At 34.8% G+C, this 27,135-nt stretch overlaps 1 protein-coding gene across 10 annotated transcripts in view; it reads right to left on the bottom strand.

Annotated features, from left to right (window-relative positions):
- Window positions 1–27,135, bottom strand: part of LOC125056703 (muscleblind-like protein) — a 164,866-nt gene that overhangs the window by 45,405 nt on the left and 92,326 nt on the right. For 6 of the 10 annotated variants that reach the window (XR_007118092.1, XM_047659978.1, XM_047659971.1 and 3 more), the window contains exons 1-2: window positions 11,650–11,867; window positions 3,318–3,877 (exon numbers count right to left, since the gene is read on the bottom strand). Coding sequence is in view for 8 of the 10 variants with exons in the window: in XM_047659978.1 (XP_047515934.1) it covers window positions 3,318–3,506 (189 nt within the window). In the remaining 2 variants the exon portion in view is untranslated. The other 4 variants (XM_047659973.1, XM_047659972.1, XR_007118093.1 and 1 more) reach the window with 3 other exon arrangements.

The following is a 27,135-nucleotide window of genomic DNA, read 5'->3' as shown; positions in this document are numbered from 1 at the left end:
CTTTCGTAAAGACGGCGGCCAGTAATACTATGAAGGAAAACGAAATATAAACAACAGGAAACCGGGATTTTTGATAACTAAGTTAGATAAGGTACGGAATTAATAACTAATTAGTTTCGGTGTATAATAAGATTTGAGAATATAAAATGACTGTACATTTATTTAAACTTCGATACATTATATATAAAAACAAATGGCGAAAATTATTAGGGATACAACGGGCGGTTTTCCAGTTAACCCTAGTATGGAAAAAAAAATAAAAAACACTAGAAATACTAAGGTTAAAGCGCAAAACTAATATTTACGGTTCATGATTTACAATGCAATACAAAAGAAATTACAGGAATTACAAGACACGATTGAGCAAGATTTGCATTTAACATCTTACCAATATTTTCGAACTAATAACTTTTATCAAATAAACAACATTTTAAATGCCCAAGTAAAGAACCAAAAACGGAAGGAAAATTGTGTTACCATGGCGATTTAACATGTACCCAAAAACAAACTAATATTGATTTAAATGAGATTTAAAGTATGTCATCGGTAAAATTAGAAATAGTCTTTACTATTATATCCCAGCGTGATGAAAGTGAATGAGTGGGCGACTTAACAATGTATTTCTCAATACATGGCGAACCACGATGGATTTACTGGTTGCTATAGAAATGATATCACGAATTATTTAGTTAAACTTTTATTTTTAATATAATAATTTTTTTTTAATTTAGACAGAGATTATTTTAGATTATTGACCCCCCCCCGCATGTAACGCGCCGTAACGTTTTTCTGTACCCAAGTATAATAAAACGTTTAGTGACCACCTAGTGAACTAAAAGTTACCATTATGTGGTGTAAAGTACTGGAAAGTCGAAAATAATATTAATAATAACGCGTAATTCAATCCCCGCCCCGCATCGTAACGTTTAACAAAAGGACCCCCCCCCCAAAATTCGTTACGTAATACTTAAACGCTCCCAAATCTAATTTTTCTTAAAGCACATTTTAATGATTGTAATATTCTGATTATTACGTTTTTATTCGGTACCATTTCCTATCAAAATACAATCTAATAACATCTCATACATTTATACAATTAATATTATCAAGCAGACAAGTTACGCGTTGGTGTGTAATATCCATAGGTCAACTTTCACAGCATAAATGTCACCACCCACACAAAAGGTAACTTTATTCTAGCTAAATAGTACCTACTTATAATTCTGATCACATCTTAATCATCAAACATGTTATATTTAAATGCGCGAAAGAGTTTATTCCACAGTAATGTGAAAAGTATTAGTTGGTTTAGAACTCTCATTTCTCAAAATAACAAGGGTCAGTAACTTTTGCAAACATATCAAGCCTAGTCCATGCCTGCGTAATGAGTGGCTTTAATTCCCATTTATCACTGTCATCGTTTATAAATCCATATTAAATGACTCATGAATATTTCGAGCTGTTGACCGACGTTAGTCGTATAACCTATAAAGCAAACATTGCGAATCCGGTTCCAGTGTCGTGCCGCAGCGAGAAGATCGCTCGCGTTGGGGTAAAGTGTATATGGCAATAAGCCCGGTTTAATCAACACAACACGTAGCCTAATCAAATATGACCCCCTCGTCATATTGCGTAATTGAAGGCTTAATCACGGGAGACGTTTTGCGCGACGAATGTATGCGGGCATCGACTGTTTGATCAGCTCTTGAAGCTCACTCACGAATTCTAGACAGCGGTAATAAGCCAACGATATATGCCGTTGTAACTAGTATAATTAAATCTATAAGTTTCTTAAAGAGATTAATGCGGTGTATAGAACGGCGTCTGAAAAGGAAGATAAGGCTATGGTGGCATCGGCTTCCTCATTGTACAGGACGTGTGATACCACGATGCACAAAGCTAGCACAATGCGAGTCCATTCTCCTATTGTTTAACGTCTCGGGCTAAACACGTCTCTGCTCTAAGCGAATTACGGCGCTCAACTTCAAACGTATCAGAGAGATTCTATCAGTTTTGAAACTAAATTTTAAGTGAAGTTCTCTAGAAATATTTTATTGAAACGTATCTCGGATGCAGGGATAACAGGAATTTGCTTTCGTGTATGAAGGATTACAGTAAAATGTTAAGAACGTTAACTCTTTATGATTTCCAACGCGTTGGGTTCAATTGCAAAGGTTAAGGTGACAATTTTCATTGCTGACTACGGATAATGTCAGTTGCCCACGCGTCATACAAATGTGTCGGCAAAAGGTGTTTTTTAAAGGCTTGCGTATGTATTGAAGGAGCGATCGAGCGCATGAGAGGGAGCGATTGTGCGGGGCGGCAGTCCCACGGCGACTTTATCTCTTGATCGCGTTATTCACCCGAGCATCAAAGGAAAATGCGAAGGGAAATATTAAGAGACGAGACTGCCTTTTTATTACATGATGCTTAAATTTTAAAAACATTTACTTTATGGATATACCCTGAACGCTTTGTTTATTCTCGTATTCGTGAACTCAGTGTTTTATGATATGGTAAACGAATGAATAAAAACTTTAATAAATAAGGCCTTGCATTAGCGGAGGTGAGTGTTTACATACCAGCTCTAATTTTTATCGCTCCGTTCATTCCCCGAAATACCTGTGTTATCGCGTCATTCACTAGAGATAACGCTATTAGCTTTAAGTCCGAGTCTGTTTCGCCTGACTGTATTCGCGTGAAATCATGTCTCTGAACGCCAATTCCGTAAGGGTTTCATATCAGCGCAACACATGTGGTGTATGTATGTTTGTAGTGTGTTAAGACAAGTATAACAAGTCAAGGCGCCGCCGAGTCATTGTCCCGTTCATTACATTAGTCCGATGCCAATTCCCATACAATGGTGGCGGCCACATTGGGACGCTGACGTCACTTCAGACTAGCCTTGGAATTGAGGTCGCTAACGAAATGGCGGCAGAATAAATATTGCCATAATCGGCAAAATGTGGCCATAAATAAAGAATGAACAAGTACTTTTAGTGATTGTTATACACGCGTTTAGTATTCATTATAGGAAGCGTTTAATACCGACATTGCATTTAAGAGTAACGCAAGAATCAGTGTTACAAAGTTGCAAGTTCCTGGAAATGACAAGAATTTTCCAACCAGGCTTAATCTCTTTTTATGTATGTAACATTTGAATTTGAATTTACTTTTGGTTACCCTAACCTTGATAACTAACAATGTGATGTTACGATAACGTATGGGGGAAACTATGTACAAATATTATTGAATAAATTCAGATCGGCCGTTTGTGGAGGTCAATAATTTTCTATAGTTACATAATAAAAACTTACCTTAATGCTGTCGTAGCAGGCGGTGACTCTTCCGTTCTGGACCTCCACAGTAGTCGGGGGATGCGCAAACTTGCACTCGTTATCGGGCCGAGAGCATTTATTTCTTTGGAACTCGCGGCACACTTCGAGCTGAAGCCAACGAGAGTCTTTTCCGTTCAGGAGGCTGTTCATGTTCACCATGGTGGCCATCGTTGCCGGTTGCCTCAGGGGATAATACACGTTACGCTGATCGGCTGCGGCGCATAGGCGGCAGACAGCGAGCGCGCCCGCGCGCTCCGAATACACTTTTCCGCGGCAGAGATCACAGGTGACACTCACGACGATATACACCGTCGATATTTACAATTATTAATTACAATTACGTTAGAAAGACACCGAAGTTGCAAGCTTAATTAGGCGAGTATTAAATTATCACACGCGTTCGTATCGATGTTGACGATTGTTTAGTTGAGGGCGAGCGGTGCGCGGTGCGCTAGCATGGCAGCGGCCGGTGAGGGTATGTCTGGCAGCGGGGCGCGGGGCGCGGGGCAAGCGGAAGGCGGTGCGGTGCGGACTCAACTCTGCAAAAAACAAACACACTGTTATTCACCGGACAAACGCCCCGGAGCCAAGCATAAGCGGCTACCGGGTTAAACGGTATGACTTACCTAGTGGCTTGACCACTAAGTAAATCAAAAATGCATATTAGTATCTTATATTAAATTAACCTAACTTTTTACAATAGCTCTCAGGAACTAATTTGATGTGTTTGCTATAACTATAATAGTCCAACAGTAAAGCGTTCAGGTTCTATTAAGTTGAAGTGTATAGATAATTTTATCCCAAAGTCAAATAGTCATTGTCTGAATTATAAGTCCAGTAGTAATTAATAACTGCTTCCTGAAACAGGGGCATACAAATATGATTTGTGTTGGTTATACGTTTAGGACACAGCTGACGACAGGTGAGTGGTGCGCACGTTTCAGACAGGTGTCGCACCAATAATAACATCCGCTAGACGAATATAAATACAAATTCTACTCGAAACTAAAGTAAATAACTGCCACATAAAACATACAAATCCGCCAAACTGTGTCACTAAAATGAATAGCATAAACACGTTGCTCAATAAAAATGAGTGTTAGGTGTTAAGCCGTGGAAAAATTCTTTGTGTGGGCGCTGCCAGCCGAAACGCCCTGAGGCCGAGAACAGGGAAAAACTTGTGAAACCAAATCCTATCGTAATGTGCTATTTAAAGCATAACCCAGTTGAAAATAGCACCGGTGTGCGTCCACGCAGCCACCGCCGTGCATAATCTACAAATTTTATTTTTGATGTAAATGCAACGGTAACACGTCAACTGACGGCGTGTTTCCACTTGAAAATCAACTAAAAATATTCTTTTAAAATACATTTAAAAGTGTTTTTGTGGCTGTCGGGCGTTATGAGAACGTTATTTATGCTCATGCCTGTTTCGTTTGTGAATCACTCTCAACACATTCACTTACTCATGTCATATTATGCCAGACATTCATTTTGTGCACTCATAGATTACCACACATAGAGAACGTCAGTTTCTAGTAACTCTCTAACGGTTCTAGCGTAATCCAACGCATTCTACCGTATTTCTAGGTTTGCATTCAAAAGATGCATGAAAATAGTGAGACAATAACGGGAAATGCTGAAATTTATTTCGGCGAATAAACAAAACTAGAGAAGTGAGGATCATCAGGCGCCGGCCGGTACCGGAGTAGTTTCTTCAGTGCGACACGCACGGAAAGACATTCAATAATGTTGTGAAAAGATTACGAAGAGCAATCAGACGGAAGCGAATCTAAATAAGAATCTCGTGAGAGCGGTCGGGCGTTAGGGTGGGAAGGGGGAGAAAAAACAGTCGAACCCGATTCCTTTGTGCATGAAAATTCGATCTAGTCCCTATCGTGGCATTTATCATGAATTCTTAATAGAAAAGATGCGGAAGAGTGCAAAATAGAAGTTAAAGCGATATCTTCCAATCGCATTCCTGGTCTTGACCGGAATTTGAACCTGCTTCCCTCATGGGCACTTTTACCATCAAGACAGACAAGAACGCGACAAACTGTTATAATTTAAAACAAGATTTGAAACCGAATAATTTGAAATAAATTTTTTTGTTTAAACAATTAGATTTAGGACAGTTGCGCTAACTTGAGGTTGACACATCTTAGTCAAATGAATGCATATACCACACCTTTCACTATTACCTTGTAATTGAAATTAACGGGACATTTTGCATCATGATGGGTGACGTGATTGTTTCCAGTGCATTAATTTTATGACTAAAATACTTTTGTGTTAGTGAATTAAAACAGGATTCTAGAAGCAAGGAGCTTAATTATACTTTAAAAAGCACGTTGTGAATTTATCCGATACCAAGATGTGATGTTTTACGCGAGCTTTCTGCTCCATTAAATATATGCGGAAAAAATACCAAGCATATGACATAAGTAGATTTTTTACTTAACATTTAAAGAGTAACGAACAATAGTATTTAGTTAAGGTCGCTATGTTAATAGGTATTTTACGTGAATGTTTCGTACAATAATAAACTGAAATCAATACAAAAAAGAGAATGTATCTAATATGAAGGTCTTTTAATATTGAAATCGAAAGAATTAGTGCAACAATAATTTAGGTTAAGGTTAAGTAAAATGAGTTCTTTAAGACAATGATTCATTCGATGCAGTTTTGTTAGCATAATAATTATATTAATGTATTGCTGATATCATCACATGTGCGCGCTCATTTGTTTTAATTAATGTTATTCGAAATTTGAAAAGTTGTAAAAGGGTTTATTTATTAAAGATTACCACATCATATTGAATGCTATATCTATATAGTATATATGTTACAAGCTATCTATTCTAAAAAAACAAGAAAATTATGGTAACATCAATGTTACAAAAAAAAATCCGATTTTAGATTTTACTAGTAAATTTTGCTTAACAATGCTGATGAGGTGATAGGCCCTAAACAATGATTTTTCAAATTGATCAGCCCACTATCGAATAAGAGATTCCTGAACTTTTAGGTTGGTTTTTGCAGACGTAATATTGAAAATTCTGCTGATTTTGAACCTTGGGCTTTTGACGGTCTAATACAGTCATATGTTAAACTAAATCCTTCTTTTACTATCTACGAATTATTATTACATCATGTTGTTAAGGATAATCTAAAACTATACGGCACTCTTTAAAAGAAAGGAATATGTGATTTTAATAGTTTAAAAATCATGTGACGTATTTTGAGATCTACACTTAAGGACGAATCTAGTTAAGTTTAAAATTTAAAAAATAGTTAACCTATTTCGTGCCAGAAGTAATTATAACCTTAAATTAAAAAAATGTTCAGTCCCTTTGTTATCTCGAACTCTTATCAGACTGGAAATGGCTATTGTCAAATGGAGCATTGCGTAGTCCAAAAGATAAAAACTTCGGTTGCAAGGCCAGCCAGTAAATAAAGCGGAAAATGGGTTGACAGGCAGAAGGTGACCTTGGGTTTTACGCTCCGACTCAGTAAACTCGACGAATAAATATCAAAAATAAAGAAAACGAACCTAAATGCAGTTTTAAAATTGTCCATGAACTTCGTGCATTAGCAAGATTACACTTTCACAATCAATCAAAAATAATTGTTAATTAATAAATTATCAAAACATGTATGCTGATGGAGTGAAAAACTGTATTTCAGGAGCCTGTGACTTCTCAAATTGCGGGTTGTATAAACTTTATTTGTAAAATTTATTATTCAGAATATATTCAAATGTGCATATCTCTTCTAAGATTCTAAGTTAAAACGTAAAAACTCAATAACTTCATGCAACGCTGATCAGCTGATATACATTGGTTTGAAATTGATCATTGTCTGGTAGATGATATTATTATAACTTATACTGTTTAATCATTCCGTAGAACTTCTATTGCATTGAGTAACTAACGATAATGGAATAAACCTACTGTTATGAATATAATATAATCTAAAATGTTTGTATGAACACATAACAACACTTTTGTTGTCACTATTAATGATTTTTTTTGTCTTTTCTTATCAAACGCAATACGACACATAACCCCTCTATAGAATTGGGAAAAGGTAAAATATGATTTCATAAGCGTTTGGCTATAAGTGCGTAGTTAGCGGAAAAGGTATTATATTATGCTTGATCGTAAAAACTACGAATTTATACGGTATGCCTATGGGAATGCCAATTTATATATATAAACTAGCTGATCCGGCAAACGTCTTTTTGCCATGTATAAATATATCATTTATAATAAAAAATAGGGGTTGATCGTAGAGGGGTGAAAATAGGGATTGTATGTAAGTATTTTTTAATGCTGTATCATAAAAAATATAAAAAAAATTCTAAAAAACTAAAAAGATATAACTTAGGGGTGGACTACCCTTAACATTTAGGGGTATGAAAAATAGATGTTGTCCGATTCTCAGACATACCCAATATGCACACAAAATTTCATGAGAATCGGTCGAGCCGATTCGGAGGAGTTTACTACAAACACCGCGACACGAGAATTTTATATATTAGATGTAGAAAGCTTTTTATTATTAGAAATGAATATTTCAAGGATATTTCGCATCCGTCTTATTGTTGAAGTAACTTTGAAGATTTACAATGTAGCTGTTTATTCGCCAACAAAGTGCCTCCTAAATTCTAATAGCTGTAATTAATTATTAGATTAAATCAATGTTTCTGTTAAAGTTGTTCGTTTTAGGTTATTAAAGTCGTTTTCTTGAGTTGATTAATCTTCTTATCTGACAGTTTGGTGTCTCTACATTTTTTCATGTAATGATTTACACACTTCTAAGTAACTTTAGTAAAAATATTGGTTATAAATATACGCTTTTATTTAGACGAAACAATATGACTGAATTGTAAGGAAAGTTAGTTAGTAAGAAACTGTTTCATTTTAATAGAGCGCAATAATCTTGTAAACTAAATCATTAAATAAGAAGTTACCTAGACTATTTCTTTAGCTTAAAAGCCGGTTTTCAATATTATTTCCCTATTTCAAAAAGTACAAATTGTATAAGAATATGAAAACATATTTTACGTTACAGTTTTAAATTTTATTTTAGAATATTTTTGGGTCTTATTTAGGTACTAACAAAAAGTATATAAATAATAGTATAATATGAAGTGTTTCAGCCCGCCTTGTTTTAAACAAATTTTATTTTGAAACTAGCTAACCCGGCGAACTTCGTTCCACCTTATAGTCTAATAATATCGTGATAACTTTAGTTAAACTTAGTTTAGGATTTCATTAACGTTAACATTAATACAACTTCTTTTTGCAAATACAGAAATGTTTTATTGTGTGCCATTGCGAAAGAAGAATGGCAGTTTTACACATTAGGCCTCTTCTCTCTAGCGCCAATATTGCGCTACTGCATGTTAAAGCACTTTCTGATATACAACATTTTTTGATGAGGTACCACATGTCTTCGGTCTAGATCAAAGCCTGATTATGTATCTCCTCATTCACCTCAAGATCGGAATTTCTTGAACTGACACGAATTCGACGTAAAAGTGATGCGTAATTTTGTCAACGGATGGCACCACATGCTGTTTGCATTCGTAAAATTAATTTCCTTATTTATTGTTATTCGATAACTTATCCGATATTTTATTACTTATTCTGCTATTCAGAGCGCAGAAGAATCCACCAAAAAAGAGATAATTTACACCGGTCCAGCCGATCTTGAGTTATAAGTGGTGTAACTAACACGACTCTGTTTTATATATTTAGATGTGTCCAAGTTCTTGGCCGTTTTTTTGTCTGATATAATTTATTTTTTAATTATTTGAATTAAATTGATACAGTATTTTCAGGATAACTTAATGGTGTCGTTGGAAACACGACATAATGTAAATAATTACCACTATTACGAATAATATAGTGTAACGCAGTCAACGAGGTAAATTCAATATTTAAATGTGATATTTCTGTCGAATTCAGTCATGTTTATAATAACGTTGCTGGATTGGTTTTGATAGCGGAAAATAGCTTTTATTTTGGATACGGCAAGGTTGAAATTTGATATGAGAGGTTTCGATTCGATGTGATGTGACTCGCAAGTGATGTCACCGATTTAACATTTGTTATTCTCTGCAGTACTACCTCGCCTAGTGGAGCGTGCTACTCGCCACTAGTTCCATAAACGATCCATTCGGAAACCGAAATAAACGTGGAGACTTTTTGTTTGATTAAAAGAGCATAAATAAAGCGCAAAAACATCGTGTTCATTATTGTCTTTCATAGAGCAATTTCGGAACAATCTGGGCAAACAGAGAAACAAATGATTAGCTGAGCACGTAGGTCAGTTCCGGCAGTCAAAACAAAGGCCATTGTTAACGTGTGCAGAGAAGTCCTACTCCGGCATTCGGGACATGTACTAGGTGCATTAAGCCTTCGGGGACGCCTGCAGACTCGTAATTAGCGGGAGAAGCGAAAAATTTGCGACGGCTTAAATTTACGAGGTGCAAATTACAACTCGCGCTATCGCCGCTGCGTTAATGTGCAGGTCTTATCGGGCCCCGGCCCGCTGGCGAGGACATTAAACTGATCGCATCGACAAAACGTAAAAATAAACACTACATGGGACTGCACAAGATAAAAACGCTATAAGGAAAACTGGAATTTATTGGCTGCGGTTTGGAGTTGTTTTCCACGAAGGCCCAAGCATAGTCTATTTAAGTATTTATTAGGAAAACCGAGTTACATTCTTGGAGAAATCGTAAAATATTCCGCTGTTATAGATATTAACTTTTTTATCTATGATTAATATCGTTTTAATCTGCAAATTGGACAGGTTTGGTTGGTTTGTTTTTTAAGATAAGATAATATTTATGTTAGCTCTACATTTTGCGGCAATGCAATTTACAATCACTAAATCGAATTTTAAAAATGTATGTTATAGAAATACATTTTATTAAAATCAAATGAATATATAAACAGAATTCAACACTTTATGTATCATGAATTAAAATTATGTCTCACAAATAGAATTTCTAACACTTAGTGAGGATAAATAAGAATATAATTATTAAACTATGAAAGGGTTAATGTCTCTGAGACTAAAAATTCTAGTCACTTATAGGGGTTTTAGAGTCAAACAAAAAATAATACTTATCGCTTCCACCCACTCACGCTCTCATTCAACTGTGTAATTCGTTTCCGATATTCCAATGTTTCATTTTCTTTTTATGAATTTATCACTTAATTTACTGATCACAATTTCTGCTCATTTCGTAGAAAAATTATTCATTCTTGGAAAATAAAAATACTTTTACCGACTTAAAATTTACAGTAGACGACACAAATATTTCGCAAAACCGTTTTGAATACGTAATCGAATCTGCTAGCTAGAGATTAATTGTTAAATGTAGGTTCTTTTTTCAAAAAAGTAAAAATTTACAACTTCTTTTGTTTCTGATTAATATTTAGATTAATAATCCCAGGCCCTTCAATGACGTATTGTTAAGCAGGTAGCCAGTTTCAAAGGCAGCTGTTACCGTATGAACGAACCATTGTGGGCTTTCGAGCAAAGAGATTTTAAAAATTAACACATGCACGTTTTATTCGATTTTAAATCGTGAGTAGTGAACTGAAATCATTGTGGAAATATAAAACAGAAAATGCAGGGCGTTAGGCATAAGTTACGAGTTATTTGAAATGCTGTTTTTCTGAAGAATTGCAAAAGCAGAGTATTTTTAAATCTGGAAATTTATCTAGATTAGACGTAAGTTATCTTGCGATAAGCGCCAGGTAGTATAGCAGTACTCAAGATTTGCGGCAATTGGATTATGTAAAGGATTGCATGACAAATATATATTATAGCTGATAAATTCAAAGAATGAAATAGTTATATAGGTACGAAGTCAAAAGTTAGATGAAAACTATGTCTATGAAATTCGAAGCATTATGAGATTAGCCCGATTAGGAAACGTATTTCTACTTAGCGAACTTTTACGTTATTGGCAATATCGATGAAAGCTTTTAACTTTGTGCCCTCGGCCTCCTGCAAGCGCGAGCGTCGCTCGTGGACTTGCACGGAACAACTCTAAATTGCAAAAGCTCTCATGCGAGACATTATTAAGACCTTACCGGAACCGTTCAAGGCTATTTAATTTTATCGAATTTCGGAAATCGTCCAATATATATTTTCCTAAATCACACTGAACGTTGACACGAATAATAAAAATCACGATAAACCTCACTATATTCACAAACTTTCACGAACACTTCGCGAGTTCCGAATTCGATCTATTATCTGATAAAAATGATTCACTTACATGATGGGGATAAACAAGCCGGGTAAGGGAGCTTTCTTAACGTCCGAGAGTCAAATCATAGCAAGTCACACAAAGTTAAGACAAACGATTCGCCGGTAGCTTAGAAGTCGCGTTCGCCACGGCGGGGTGGCGCGCGTCGTAATCGGGGCACGAGTGCAGTGCACGGAGCGGCGCGAGTCACACAAGCTAAAGCAGAGTCGGCGGGCGACTGACGGCCGAGTAACGCGGTGCGGGGCGCCCTGCGCGCGCACCCCGCACCCCGCGACCCGAACCGCCCTGCCACCCGCACCCCTGCCGCCTGCCGCACCCCCCTAAAGTGACCGATTTCATAAAACTGATTATTTATATCAGTTTGCAATCATTTATACTATACCTACACGATGCAATTCGCTAATTTATTATATTATTTTCAAAACATAATTAACATTAAATTTTTCATCATAATTAATAAAATATAATAAAGGGTTAATACGTTTTGGCTTGACACGAAACAAGAGGCCCTTATCAAGGCGCGCGGTGGCCGCTTCCTTTCTCCTCATGCAGTCGCGAGCTTTTCGCCACTGCCACACTTTCGCCCCGCGATTGTGTCGACTTTAGACGGCCAATGTACTTTTATTGCAAACCATATTATTGGATAAAGTTAAAAATGTTAACCTACACAATATTTACAGCGTACGTTAACCAAATTATTATTTCTTATTACAATGATATCGATGTAGATTTACATAAACTCATTTCAAATTTATGCGAATTATAATAGGGTAAGTTATCGATCGCTTCGATACTTTGCGACTTGTTTAGGGTGTGCAATCGGCAATGTGAAGGGCGCAGCCGATGTGTGCGAGTGAGACAAATATAGGCACCGGCGCCGGCGCGGGAGCGAGAGACCGGTGAAAGTGCGCTAAGGAACGGGTTTGCGGCCTGCGCGTGACCTGTCCCGCACGACCACTCTGCAATATGCACTACATTGGAAACAGGAACAGAATTTTGATTCACCACTTCGCGGATAATCTTTATAACAAGAAAGTAGACTACGTCTTCATGATTCGATAATTAAGACAATTTTAGCTTCAGGTCATAATCTAAGAAAATGTCACCGTTTTAAGTATTAAACTGATCAACAATTATGCGCTATCGAAGTGCGTTTTATTCGCTACACAGCCCTCGAACTTGATATCCTAAATAGCAATTCTAGCGGCACCTTTGTAGGTAAAACGTATTTTATTCGACACACATACATTTAGAGAAGGGAAAATGCAAACAATTTTCTTCGCGACATTTTCCCGAAACAATCTATGATAGCAGGTCTGCACAAACAGAATAACAAACGAGGACTTTATTAGACCTGGCAAGACACGAGTTCATTACATGAGAAATATTGTCCCCGATCTAAAAAACAAATCCAAGTTATAGCATTCTTATCGAAATAAGTTCCTCAAGTAGAAAGATTTTGCTAATATTAAGTAAATGTAAATGATTGGCCATTTTACTCATTATCTAAAGATAAAAGGGATAAATAAATCAAGCAAAATAATAACCTTCAGTGTTGCCAGCAACTAAAAAGATTCTTGACAAGACAGGTCTAGCGAATTTTGAGAAGCAAAAGTTCGTGGAAACAATTAGTCTCAATAATCTGTATTGGGTTCCATTCGATTAAAATACATTTTATATTTTCTAATTGTAGTTTTTAATAATAAAACATAAATGTCGGTTTCTTCTTTCTGTGTATGTATGTTTAAAACTGTTTTCTAGTTAATAAATCGTTTAAATAAAATGCACCAAAGCGGATGCAGACTCCAATCACGATATTGTTAAGTTTTTGTGAAATGTGCTTTGTAGCGTAACAGAAATAATTTAGACACATTTTTAGATTTTTATTGTGTGAGTTCAACCACACAGTTTTAAGTAGACATCTATACAAAACGTTTTTTTTTCTCTAAGTGACTAAGCTAACGAAAATAATATTTCGGCGGCAATTTGTACTAAAGATAGATTAAACTTAGAATTTATATACGAAAATGTTAGTTTCTAGCAACTAAAATTAAAAACTTTTCCTTCATAGCTCAAAACTAATCTGTTTTTATTTTTATATGTGTATACAAGCTTTAATAACAATAACATGTTTATATAATTTGTCTAAATTTTTTAACAAGAAATACTGATCGAGATCAAAACCTCCATCGGATGTTTGAAGCAGTTATTAAAACTTTTTGCAGGAAATACTAATCTGTACACATTTCAAATATAGAACCTATTAAACAATTAAATTTCAACGAGTAAGCAGTCTTTATTAAGAAATTAGCATAAGGATTATCAAGATTAAAAAGGAGACGATGACATAATTATTTTATCAGACTTTTAATACCCAGTGAACATAGTTCAAAGCTCGCTTTTGTACAGCCTTTTTAAAAAAAGTTTTCTTAAGCCACTCCAGCTTTCCTCCCTTAAAGCAAGTAGCTCTTAACTCTTTATGGACATTAATGTTCACTAGTCAACGTTATTAAGTCGCTATTCGCTAAGCTTCCCGCAAACAGGCTCTCTTGTCTATTATATACACAAATGCATACTATGACACGAAGAAAAAGATTATATGAAATATCTAGAAGAGCATAATGCTTTTATATTCACACGCTTGTAAATAAGAAGTTATATTTGTAGTGACTTTAATACAGAAATTCCCTTTTTATCCTGGCAACGTTGTCGTGTATTTACTGATAGATTTTCAAGTGGTTATCAATTAGTAGTTAGATCACTGTTATTTACAATTATCTATGAAATAATTTATAAAGAGATATTTTAATTATAAATCTAAAGAACAGTGCATTAGCTAAGAAAAGGAATTAAGCCCGATTAGTTTAACGAAAATCCGGTTGTAATAGTTATTTTAAAATAAATATTTTCTCCATTATTTATTATACTAAATGCTATTACCATGAGCGCTATATCGACTTGTCATACTTACTAGGTAGAGTTTGATGCTAAGGTCTATAGTTTGTTTAACTTTTAGAATGATTAATTTTCAGTAGTTATTTTAGTTTACTGAGAAATTATGAAGCTTATTCTGGAGTATCTAAAAATAAATCTGTTTTGCGTATACAGGTGCTGTAGCCGGCACTCGATGCCTAACTGCCGACAGATGTGCTGGCTCGTCAATATTGGCGGCATGCTCGCATTGCGTGCCAACAAACACGCGGCTCACTCCACATTCTAATACCATACCGAAAGATTTAATATACATCCTTTTATTAATTATGAAATCTATAATCTCTTGTGTGAAAACACGTAAGGGGCATGGTATGAGGCCTAGAACGAGAAAGGAAATCGGATATGAATCACTAAAAAAATGTGTTTCTGGCTTGAACAAATTCCTGACTCTTTTCTATTTAAGGAGTAACAAGCCCTTTAAACCATATTGAGTACGTGCGTAGCACCGCGTTAAGATGCCCATGGGATCAGTAGATCATTCTAAGTGTTACTCTCTCGTCAAAATTGTTAAAGTTGCCCAAACGTCAAATAGCAATCGTGACTGTATGTAGGAGCAAAAAATGCAATTAACTGTACTGACTCGGATCGTTTGCGAATTTGGCGGCCTCGAGACGACGAGTTCAATGACCGTTGTCTTAAGACAAAAAATGCATCGCTTCTTCCCACATGAAATCCACACATAGACAGTATTCACACATTAAAAAATATTAACCAATCACGTTGAGTTCGCGCACACCAATAGTGGTACTCATTACATTCTTCACTATCAACTATGACGGTCTTGGAATTAGCTAAATCTCATGTGTTTTTGATCGTTATGTTAAACTATTTCTCTACCAAATGACTATTTAAATGACATTTAGAAGAGAGACAGTGGAATTCAAAATATTACTAAAGTATTTGTCGTCTTTTTATTTTAGCAAGGCGTGGCATCCGAATTGATATTTACACTGTGATTTGTTAAGCTTCTTCTAAAACCTACATATGTTTTAATTCTATATCGAAATTCTGTATTATAAATTTTTACTACGCAATTCGTAGGTGGTTATATATTGAGCTTTGTTTCATTGACAAATCGGCATCTTACTCTAGTTTAAATAGACGACTGTCGAATAAACACGGGTAGGGATCACCCACGCAACTCATCTTCGCTACACTTCATTGCGCACGCGCCGAGCTTCCTGTATCATTCATTACTGTTGAAGTTTTAACAAATGAATTCCTATTCTTAATGCCCTCAATATTCTTTAGTCGGATATAATTATGAAACATCAGATAACCGTCTTAAGTATTAATGTTTATGGGAGTTTTATTATTTTACAACAATGCTTTTGTTGCCTTTTATATAAAGATTAGACTGATACAAGATTACAGAACGTTTACCTCTTAAAGCTGCAGCAAATTTTCGTATTTTCTTTTATATATATATAATATAGTTTGATTTATTCTATGTACATTAGAAACGGGTGTGTTGAATGTTTAAAGAATTTTGATACAATGCATTTGTGCTTCTGGTACGAACGTAAATTATAATAAGGCAATACGAGCTATAACTATACATTGTTAAAATAAGAAATGCTACTTATTAGGTTGGCAACTAAATCTCGTTTATGAATTTATACGGCAATTAAGCTGAAATTAAATATACGAAGAATTTAGAAACTGCTTTGCTTCCTTGAAGCGCATCGCAGTAATTGGCTTACACAAGCTGAGAGCACGAAGGCACCGCTTGTGATTTATTTATTGCATTTTCTTTTAGTATACTTAACCTGATAGTTACACTTCGATAAGAATAAGATTTTTATTCCTTGGACTTTTGACTTTTAGATTTCGCTTTTCATGTCTACAATTCTGTGAACAGCTAAGCTTTTATAAAGTATTTAGTAAAAATCTAAAACATTTAGATAATAAACCTACCCATTTATTTGAAATATAAATTATAAATAAAAGCACCCCATGTCCGAGGACTATCTCAAAGGTGGATAGCAATATTGCATATATAACCTTACTCACAACACGTCAAACGTTGTTTACGCTATGCAAATGTAGATAATTGTTAAGAACAATCAATAGGACTACATCCCGCGTGCACAGTGAGTGAGCTCCGGTTATTGTAGCGTTTAATTAAAAGCGGTGAAGCGAAGTCGCGCACTCCTGAGGTAGAGCGGTGGAACACTCGCGTTTGATGACTCAACATAAACGGTAATTAACCCGCTTCATCTGACTCGCTCTTAAATCGCAATCACAAGAGCTTTCCAAAAGACTTTTCGTTATCTTTCTAGGAATTACATTGGGAAGTGATTGAGCAAGACACGGAAGATTGAACTTTAAGCTGTTCTAGGACGGTTTTGAAAGACGATCCGATATTTAATCATATTGTTATACGAGTATGTGTTTGTTTACTTTAATTATAGTATTAAAGATATGGCGCTAGTTTGTCTAAACTAATCAAAAAATTGTCTTTTTTACACCATCTTTATTTCGATTCTTCAACTCAGAGTCATCTATTAAATTATCTCTAATAGTCAATGAATATTACATCTAAAGAACGATACTATTCAATTACAATATTTAATACTCAATTAGTTAACGACTGATTTAAAGAAGTATATAGTAGTTTCCGATTCCAATTGTGAACTAATGTAAGTCTTTATATTGGCTTAAGTATCCGTTAACTTTTAATGAACTATTGCAAAAACGGTTAGTAGAGAATATCTGTCAAGATACAACGCTAAGTATACGTGGAAGTTACATCGCAATAAGACGAAAGGAATTTTTCTGATTGCACACAATGTAAAAAAATTTAAATACCTGCGGTAAAGGTATGTTTGAATCGTTATTTAATGCAAATTAGATCTTAAAATTAAGAGAAGTCGTGATGTTGAACATCTGTACACCGAAAATGGACATCCCGAATGTAACAATGGCAATGATTCATGAGCAGAAAATACTTTTTATATGAACTTTGGATGAACTTTGGACGATGTTTTGAATAATCTTCTAAGCACTTAGTTTAGCGTCCACAACAGCGAGTCCCACATCACCCTTCCCCACCAGGTCAACCATGCCGCGGGAGGCTATGGGTAACGCATTTCCCCACGAAAAAAAAAAAAAAAAAAAAGCGTGCGTCTATAAGGCGGCAAAACATCCCGTCAATGCTACTAAATACAACGAGAAGAATCGATAGATTTCTAAATGTCTAACATAATTTAATAGATCTAAATCTCTTTATCTACGGAAATAGAACTTTGCAATGCTCGAAATTACAACATTACCGTAAGTAATTGTTATTATCCAAGTACAGTAGAACCTCGTTAAGTCGAACCTCGATAAGTCAAAAACCTCCAAATCTCGAAAAAACGTTTTGTTCCCTTCCCTTAAAACACCAAAACCTCCATTACTTGAAATCTTGACCCTCTGTTAATCGAAATAATCACCGAGTCCATCCAAGCCATTTTGGTACATATTTTCACTCTATAACTCGAAAAATTAAATTTGACCTCTGTATCTCGAACATAGGAACGTTTTATTTTACAACCTTTACAACTTGATAATTTGGAATTTATTATCTCTATTGTTCGAACAAAAATAAGTTACCGACTTTAAGAACTTGCCGACAATGTGAGTACACTATTGTTTCTTAGAAAACATTTTAGGAGTATACAATAATAAATTTATGACTCATGGAAACGCGTGTTTGCTATTTCTAAATTTATAAGAATAAACCTCAAACTCTTTATGTCGAATCAAAATCTGCCTAAGTCGAAATCCTCCATAAGTTGAAAACTCTATAACTCGAATTTTTTGGCGTCTCCCTTGATGTTCGACTTATAGAGGTTCTACTGTAATAAGAAACGCAGTGAGCGGTGTCGAGAACTGTGTGCTAACTGCTAAGTGGTTTTTAAGGCCGCTTACCTCATCTTTAGGCTCAGCCATAACTACATGAATAACATACAAATTATAGTCTTTAACAAATTGAAAAAAAAAAATCTTATAGTCGAACGCGCGAGATTTGTGTGCCTTAGAGGCTGTAAAGTGAGCGAACTTTTAATACAATAAATATATTTTAATGCTAACGTGTTAAAAATGAAATAAATTTTACTAACAATTATAAGAAACGTCGATAAGAATTGGTAAGCCTTTCCTATCTGTTTTATATATTCCACGTGTTGAAGTACTACGGCTATTAGTTCAGCTTATTTGAGCCACCATTATTTATAATTAAATTAAAAATTCAAGTTTTGTATCGGCTACGCTTATTAAAAATTGTTATCTGTACTTATCCCAAGCGCACTTAAACCTTCTATAATAATACTTGTTAGTTACATTTATTGCGGCTTTATAAAACACTTCCGTTTAAATACAACAATAAAGGAATATGATACAATGGGCGTTAGATAAAAAATACTGAGTCATAACAATGTTATCACCATTCACAATAGACGTACATTTTCTTATTAAATGCAAATCATCACACCTATTTTATTCGAATAAAATTATTATTTCAAGTATATGGCGTCGTATTAAAAATTTACTGTGATAACTGCTACTTAATGATATAAAAATAATCAAAATTAATTGCGAGTATCAGTGTTAATAACTAGTACGTTGTATAATTACGCTCTAAGGATTTAAAACTCTCCAAGAAAATCGTTATATTTCAACTTACATCAAAACGCAATGAATTGTACAACCTTACTCAGGAATCGCACCGTCTTTTGGTGCAATCTGTTCAGTAGAGTTCGAGTTTATCGCGTTCACATAGACAGACGCGGCAATTTTGAGTTCGTTTTTGAATATGTAAGAATTAGTACAAGTACATAAAGACAAGAGGTTATCTTAAATTATCTTAATAAACCGAGTGATGTTAGGTTAGAACACAGTTTATTATTCACTTTGAAGTTAACGTTTTGTTGTGGAAATTGTGGAATAATACCACAACTCAACTTCAACTTCAATCAATAAAGCTAAAGCACTAAGAACCGTTTATTATTTTAAATTCAACATATAAAATTAGGTATATGTTTGAATTGTGAGTTTAACCTGATTGAAGGATTTGTGTTATTCTTTTAATTTTGTTTGAAATATTTGAACAGATCTTATCAAAAGCAAACGGTTTTTGTTCCGTTTAGTAACGCTCTGATATAAGTATTGGTTTATATCAGAAAGTTTTTTGTTATTTCTGCGGTCTTTTGTGAGATGCACGAGCATCGGAGCCGATGACAATAGAATCGATTTACTCGATAGTGTGTTGAACTCTTCGTCACTCAACATTTCAGTTTTGCCTTTAACGTTCATACAACAAAAATCAAGCCAATTACTAGTCTAGTTTGTACGAATAATTAATCCGAGCTTAAACGAATAAATAATTTAATCTTCACAAACGGATTAGTGTTGGCTGTTTACGTTTTGTTTTAATAATAAAATTATGTTTTTGGTCCTTCGGAACGAACTATCCGGTCAGACGATCTATTGCTTAGGAACGAAGCAAGTTGCTTGGCAGCGTAAAAATAATATTGAAAACTTCCAACTACACAATCTCTAGATATTAAGTTGATGTAGATGGTATTCTAGCTAGCATGAGACGTGTACGATGCGGTTCGACTCAGTTACCGCAGCTCGTAAATAAGGGCGTCTCATTGCGGGGCATTATTAATGAATGTACTGCACCCCGCCCCTCACCCTCCTCAAAACTAAATAACAGGTGCGTGTAACCCCGTTCGCAGAATCTATTTTCGATGTCTTACTGCGAGTTTCTTCCTAACATATGCTATATATTGGAGATTTGTTTGGGCGTCATATGTTCGACATCGTCTAAAGCGACTTTGTAGAGTTTCATTAGCCGTCTGGGAGCATTTACTGTATCATGTTGCTAAAATTGCGCGAGTAATTTGCACCGATTGATATCGTTTCGCCACGAGTGAGAAGGAACCTTGAACGTTCGTTTCGCCTTAATATCTTGGCAGATATAAAGAAACGAACTGGTGTTTTTAACTTTTTACAACCAACTTTATCTTATTTTTTTGTAAAATAAGATTTTTCAACGAACGATTAAGTATAATTTTTTAATGTTCTTATTAAACTACGCAATACATTAGCAAGTAGTGTTGCTAAAGAAATCCAGCCCTAAATTTTTAATTACTGCGGTCAGCTTATGCTAACTCTACAGTAGATGCGATGAAAAGCAAAAAATGAATGGTCATAGACATAAATTGTTACGGCTATGCAAGTTGCGTTCTATTATGTCATCCTCACAGCTTTTCATATCAAGAGCAGGTTGAGTGCACAAAGATGGCGCCTGCAGTACATTAATGCGCTGAATGGCGTAATGGTAACAATGTACCGAACTCAAGAGATTATTAATTAACTTTGTTAAGTATTTTCCTTTGCAATATTTCCGATTCATAAGACAATTGAGGTCGTATATGACTAGCTAATGAACCAGAACGCCTGATTCATAGTGACGTAATCAGAGGAAGTGTCTACTTTGGCCCACGCTTCTTTATAAGGATGACCAAGTTGATTTAATATTTTAAAGATCATATAAGGTGAACATAAAGTTAGGCAATCGGAGGTTGCTTCATTGAAGGTTTAAAATCGCATCAATCATTGATAATTGTCATAATATAATAATTCAAAAGATTGATTAAATCATCCAATTCTATTACCAAGATCATTAGTCGTATATTATTAGTTTTGAAGGTACATATTTATTAACCTTCAAAGAAACTATACAAACTTATTTAGCACAAAACGAATTTATTAGTTTTCGGATAGAAAGATTAATTCAAACAAAATCAGTATTCCCCCTTTAATATCTGTTTCAGGTCTAATATTTACTGGTACAGGAAGAGGTGAGCTGCTCCAGACGTCCATTGTTTAAAACCACTGTACTGCCCGCTAAGTTAAATGACAGATTTATTGAGAGGAATTACACTACGTTGTTTGTTTGAAGGAATTAACGATCAAACATAATACAATTTTTTTTAAATAATATAAATGAAAAGTTTCGCGTAATGCTTTGACTGAACTTTTCGTTATGTTAAGAAATATGGACTATGAAGTGACAATTTTATGACGTAGAACGTAAAACAAATTTATTAGAAATACTTTTATTTAATTAAAAATAAAACTTTACGCTACCAAAACTTATGGAAATGGTACAATTTAATTTACAGGGAGAAAAATCTATGATCTAAAGTAAACTTTAGTACGAATAAACATGTTTCACGTATTACATGAAATGAAATCTTATTTCAGCTCAAGGTGATTTTAATTTTAGACGAGATCAGTTATGTTTTGGTAAAAATGCAATCATAAACTGTGATGAGGCATCGCTCCGGCGCGCTCCTTGTTAAGTGGCCTTGAGAGCTCTAATCAAATTAGTCCTGTGACGTCATCGCACCCACAAATTAACAGGCCCCATATCACTACCACGATACCAAACTGTTAGAGGACATATCGTTTTCTAGGTTGATACAGGTTAAAAATGTTTTAACTTATTTAGATTAAATAAAATTTAAGTACCTACCCAATTGAATCAATATGCGGTATTCATGCTGGCCAAAAATCGACTACGCATTTTGAAATGTGAAAATCTTTTTGATATCCTATTTCCGCACCAAATCCTCTAAAGTATAATAAATGGTATTAATCGATTTTAATTACAAAACTTTAATTTAAACGCAATCAGTCGAAGAGACGGAATCTGCCTAAACTATCGCTAAAGAAATTAAATTAAAATTAAATACACTGAACTATGATCTATGAACCGGTTGGTCACCCTTACATTTGACCCAAGACTCAAATAAAACAGGTGTAAGCTTCCCCTAAGTCCTGCTCCATTTACATGGTGACACTATCTTATGCACCGTGTGCACTGTCTCACTTTATAATTCAAATGATTTACGTGAACACGGCATGAGCTCTAGGAAATGTGAGAAATTTTAACGGAATCTCACGGAATCACTATGAAATTCAATACAATAATCGTATAGAAACTAATTAATGATATATTTAAGTGTCATAAATAGGCAGAGAAAGGACAAAGCCTTTCGAACACGGATAGTGGCTACGTGCGTGAACCCTGGTTGCGCACATACGGTGATTAAATAGATCAAAATCCCAGGACATCTAAGATTCCTTAGTCCTGGGCGTGTGTCAAGTATACAGATATATGACCGAGGAAATAGATATAGAAATCGATTGTAGTTGTAGTGACTAGTTTTTGTCCTATAACAGCATATTAAACAAACCTAAACAAAATTAAATTTGTATTATACGTTTTCTATACAAGGTTAAGCTTATGCTATCAAATCTCCTTAGTTAAAGACTTTTAAATTCAATTCAAGATAGTAATTATGTACTCTTTGTCAATACTCGGTTCATAGGCTTCTAAAATACTAACAAAACACTAAAACAGCAGTTGAATAAAGTTGTACACCGCGACCGTTACACTAACTACGAGTCGGTTTTGTTCCCAAACACGAAACTAATTTATTCCTACTTCACTAAATCGAGCAAATTATATATGCGTATTAACGGTCAAGCCATAGTTCAAAGATTGGGGCAACGGGTCAACCCTTGGCTAGGATAATTCGAAAGGTGAAGTTTCAAATTAAATCGCCTTGCCCCTTGCTTTTTAAAGGGTTGTCTTAGACTAACGTTTTTAAAATAATTTATTTATACAATTGTTTACTAACGTATTGAAAAGTCGACGAATTATGCCTCGAGGTTCATGTATCGACTGAGTGGAAAAACAATTGGTTTTCTTGTCTAAATAAGCTTAAGCAGCTCCATATATTTAATGTTGTGTTTGTGTGTTTTTCAGTATGTGTGAGTGAATTGTTATCAAACGCAAGTATTGGTCACTCGGCGAGCCGTCGCGACACAGGAATAGCGTGAGGCGCCTAATGGATATCGATGACGATAACACCTAATTATTACACGGCTCCTTAAATCTGCACTTATCCGTCTGTGACTCGCTGATAAACGTCACTCATCAATCTCCACTTATCTTTTTATGCCACGCGAAGTGCAAAAGCCTTAAGACAATTCGAAAACAATAAAGTAGCGCTTATGAAATAAAATCTGTTCTTTGTTCCTCTCACAAATTTTGGATGGGTTTCATTTATCTTATTTTTAAGGGAAAGTGGTCGTATCATATAAAAAAAAGGGAAACTATAAAAAAAAATATGTTTATTATGGAATATAAGATACATGTATCACTAATCACGGTAGACATCCCTACTCATCGGCAAATAAGACAGAGGGTGTAGGCTGAGAGAAAAATCCGGCGTAAAAAACTCTCAGTACTCTTTAAAACTTGCATACAAAATGACTATGGCAAACAACACTTATTTTAAAACAAATATCGCAAATTAATTAGAAGTAGCCTAGCACTAGTCCCAGGCCCTTTTATCAACTAGATCATCGTTAACTTTATAGTAAGCCTTTTTACACAGCTTTTCTTTAATACATTTCTTAAATTTATTAAAAGGCAGAGATAAAAGAGCCTATAGAAATCAGGACCACTCCAAAAGTAGGAAATCAAAACCGAAATGAATTTGACGAAACCAATTTAAGTTCTAGAAAAAATTGTTGTTATTGTTGTCTTAAGAAACCTCTCTCCTTGAAGCTATACACATAAGACCGTTCATATGACATTTTATAAACTTGACTATACTGTAGTGAATTCACGCCAGATTGTATATGTATCAATCACTGCGGGTGGTACGACATTGGACTTCAATTAGGCGCGTGCTAACTCCTCCACACTAAAGGATTACTTGACCCACTTATTAGGCGTATGCGTCCTCGTTTACAGGAAGCTCGAAAGTGACAGAGTAATTTAATATTAACTGGGTTTAGTTTCAAAATGTAGTAAAGCATCGTTGCTATGTTACTTTTTGGTGGCGGTGTTAATATCTATAGACCTTTTCGCTTTTTAAGTGATTTATTCTGTTGTCTTAATTATATAAAAGTTACTAACAGATAATAATAAAATGTTATAAGAAGAACAAATATTTCAATAATAGATAGCAGTGTGCCTTTTGATTAGAACTATCTAGTTTCGCTTGCTATACTACGTCGGCGCATCTTGCTAGAAGGAGCGATACTTAGGTACGCATGTATTGCGCAGAAATTGTTTGATAATTAATTCGTAGTAGTAAAAAAATCTTTGGTTACTTACGTTTAGGTAACTTTCCTAATTCATGTTTATGTTCGATTTTGTAATTTTTTATTGGATTAGTGTTAAGATAAGAGATCCAGACTAGTAATACTTCGCGCTAAGTCGAAAGTTTTATTACCGATATTAAACTGTGTGTACACAAGTTCAATGTTAAATCAAAGAAATAACGAAAAATGTGTATAGATAACTGTTTATAAGAAGATATTCATGGCACGGAAGCGTTAACCGTGACTTGAATAGCTATTAAAATAACGTTTGCTAATTAAAAGGAAATAATTTGGTAAATATTGAATTAATTATTAAGTCTGTATAGAGATAATTGGATGAATTTTAGATATTAAAAGTTTAAGGAAACATATTTTTGCAACTCTTTGTTGAATTTTTCAGCGTGCGACTCATCCCTGAGGCCGTAGGTTCGATCCCCGGCTGGGCACCAATGGACTTTCTATGTGCGCATTTAACATTCGCTCGAACGGTGAAGGAAAACATCGTGAGGAAACCGGCTTGCCTTAGACCCAAACCTTCGACGGCGTGCGTCAGGCACAGGAGGCTGATCACCTACTTGGCTATTACATTAACAAATGATCATGAAACAGATACAGAAATATGAGGCCCAGACCTAAAAAAGTTATAGCGCCAACGATTTTTTTTTTGATTTGAATCCTAGATAAATTTAAAAATCTGATTGTATGAGTCAATATCAAAATGATATACCAAGCACTGCTAATCCACGTTTTTGAATACGAAACTCACACTGCCCGAAGGCTCGCAAGGCTTTTCAAGAATCGGTACGCACTTTGCTTATAGAATCCTAAGAATTGCTTCGGTGGGTAGCTGGTTTCAAAAATTTATGGTGCGCGGCTAAAAAATAACAATAATCGTAATTGATTTTTGTTAATTGCCATCGATTATTATTGGCTTTAAATCATGCCAGTTTCCTGCGCGGCCAGGCATGACCTTTGGTTGATAATGTACTACGGCAAACATTAAGCAAAATATATATAATATGAATATAATTATATAGGTCATTACTTCGTGCGATGAGTGGCCATTCCGTTAAACTACATTGAACCTTGCCGGAGCAATTATTTGTAATACTCTCGAAGTCCACCTATTTAGTACGCTCTCGTTGAATATTAATTTCTTTCATAAGCACTTTAGTTATTTAGAACGAAATTATAATTACTAATCTAATATATAAAATTCTCGTATCACAATTTTCTTTTCTAAACTGCATTCAAAATGCATATTTTATTTTATTATTTATGCATATTCAGTAAGTCTGAGAATCGGCTACTATCTGTCTTTCAAACCTCTAAGTGATTATAAGGGGTGTCCACCAAAATTAATTTTTTATTTTTTGGATAATTTTTATTTTTTTATAATGTGACATTAAAAAATACATACAACCCTTAATTTTTATCCCTCTACGATCAACGCCTATTTTTATAGTAGATATTTATTTTTATTCAACTAAAAAAAAATCTAAAAGTAATTAATATACATGGCAAAAGAACGTTTGCCGGGTCAGTTAGTTATTTATAATAATGTACACTAGGGATGCATCGATACGCCTTTTTGCCGATACGATACCGATACCGATACTCTTATAGAAATATCGCCGATTCCGATACCGATACTAATGCTTATTGAATTACAATTAAATTAAGGTAAAATATATCAAGTTTGATTAAAGTTTTTAATTTTTTTTTTATTATAAAATATAAACAGTCACAAACTTTGAATAAGATTAAAGGTTTAGTAAATAAAATTAAGAATTAAGAGTAATAGTTAAATTAAAATAAAATAAATAACTGTTCATAATTAAAATTAACATTGATAAGATTTTTTTAATTCTGTATTTTATTTAATTTGGTATTGAAAAAATACTACGCGCGATAGCAGTTAAAAACGAACTAAAGTGTCTAGCGAAATGGAATACGCGGAGACTAAGCGGGTGTGAGGGGCATAGATAGTCCGTGCCTCGTTTCCCACGCCCCGGATCAAACAAGATGCGCGTTTACATTACTTTTTTAAAGCGCGAAATTTGAAAAGTATCGTTGTATCGGCAATCAAAATATCGCCGATACCGATATATCAGCAAACCCAAAGTATCGCCGATATATCGGTATCGGTATCGGTATCGGATGCATCCCTAATGTACACTATTGACTATGGAATTTTTTATTCTAAATTTTCGGCTTAATAACAGATCACTAATTCCTTTTTTTAAAGCAAACAGGGGCAAACAAGGCCACGAAAAACCCAAAAAGGGCAGTCATCGGCACCCATTTTAGTGGGTGCGTTAC

The sequence above is a fragment of the Pieris napi genome, chromosome 15 (assembly GCF_905475465.1).
Source record: "Pieris napi chromosome 15, ilPieNapi1.2, whole genome shotgun sequence".
In the NCBI taxonomy this organism is placed as follows: domain Eukaryota; kingdom Metazoa; phylum Arthropoda; class Insecta; order Lepidoptera; family Pieridae; genus Pieris; species Pieris napi.
The sequence above is the reverse complement of the archived record's forward strand: the minus strand, read 5'-3'. Positions and strand labels throughout refer to the sequence as shown.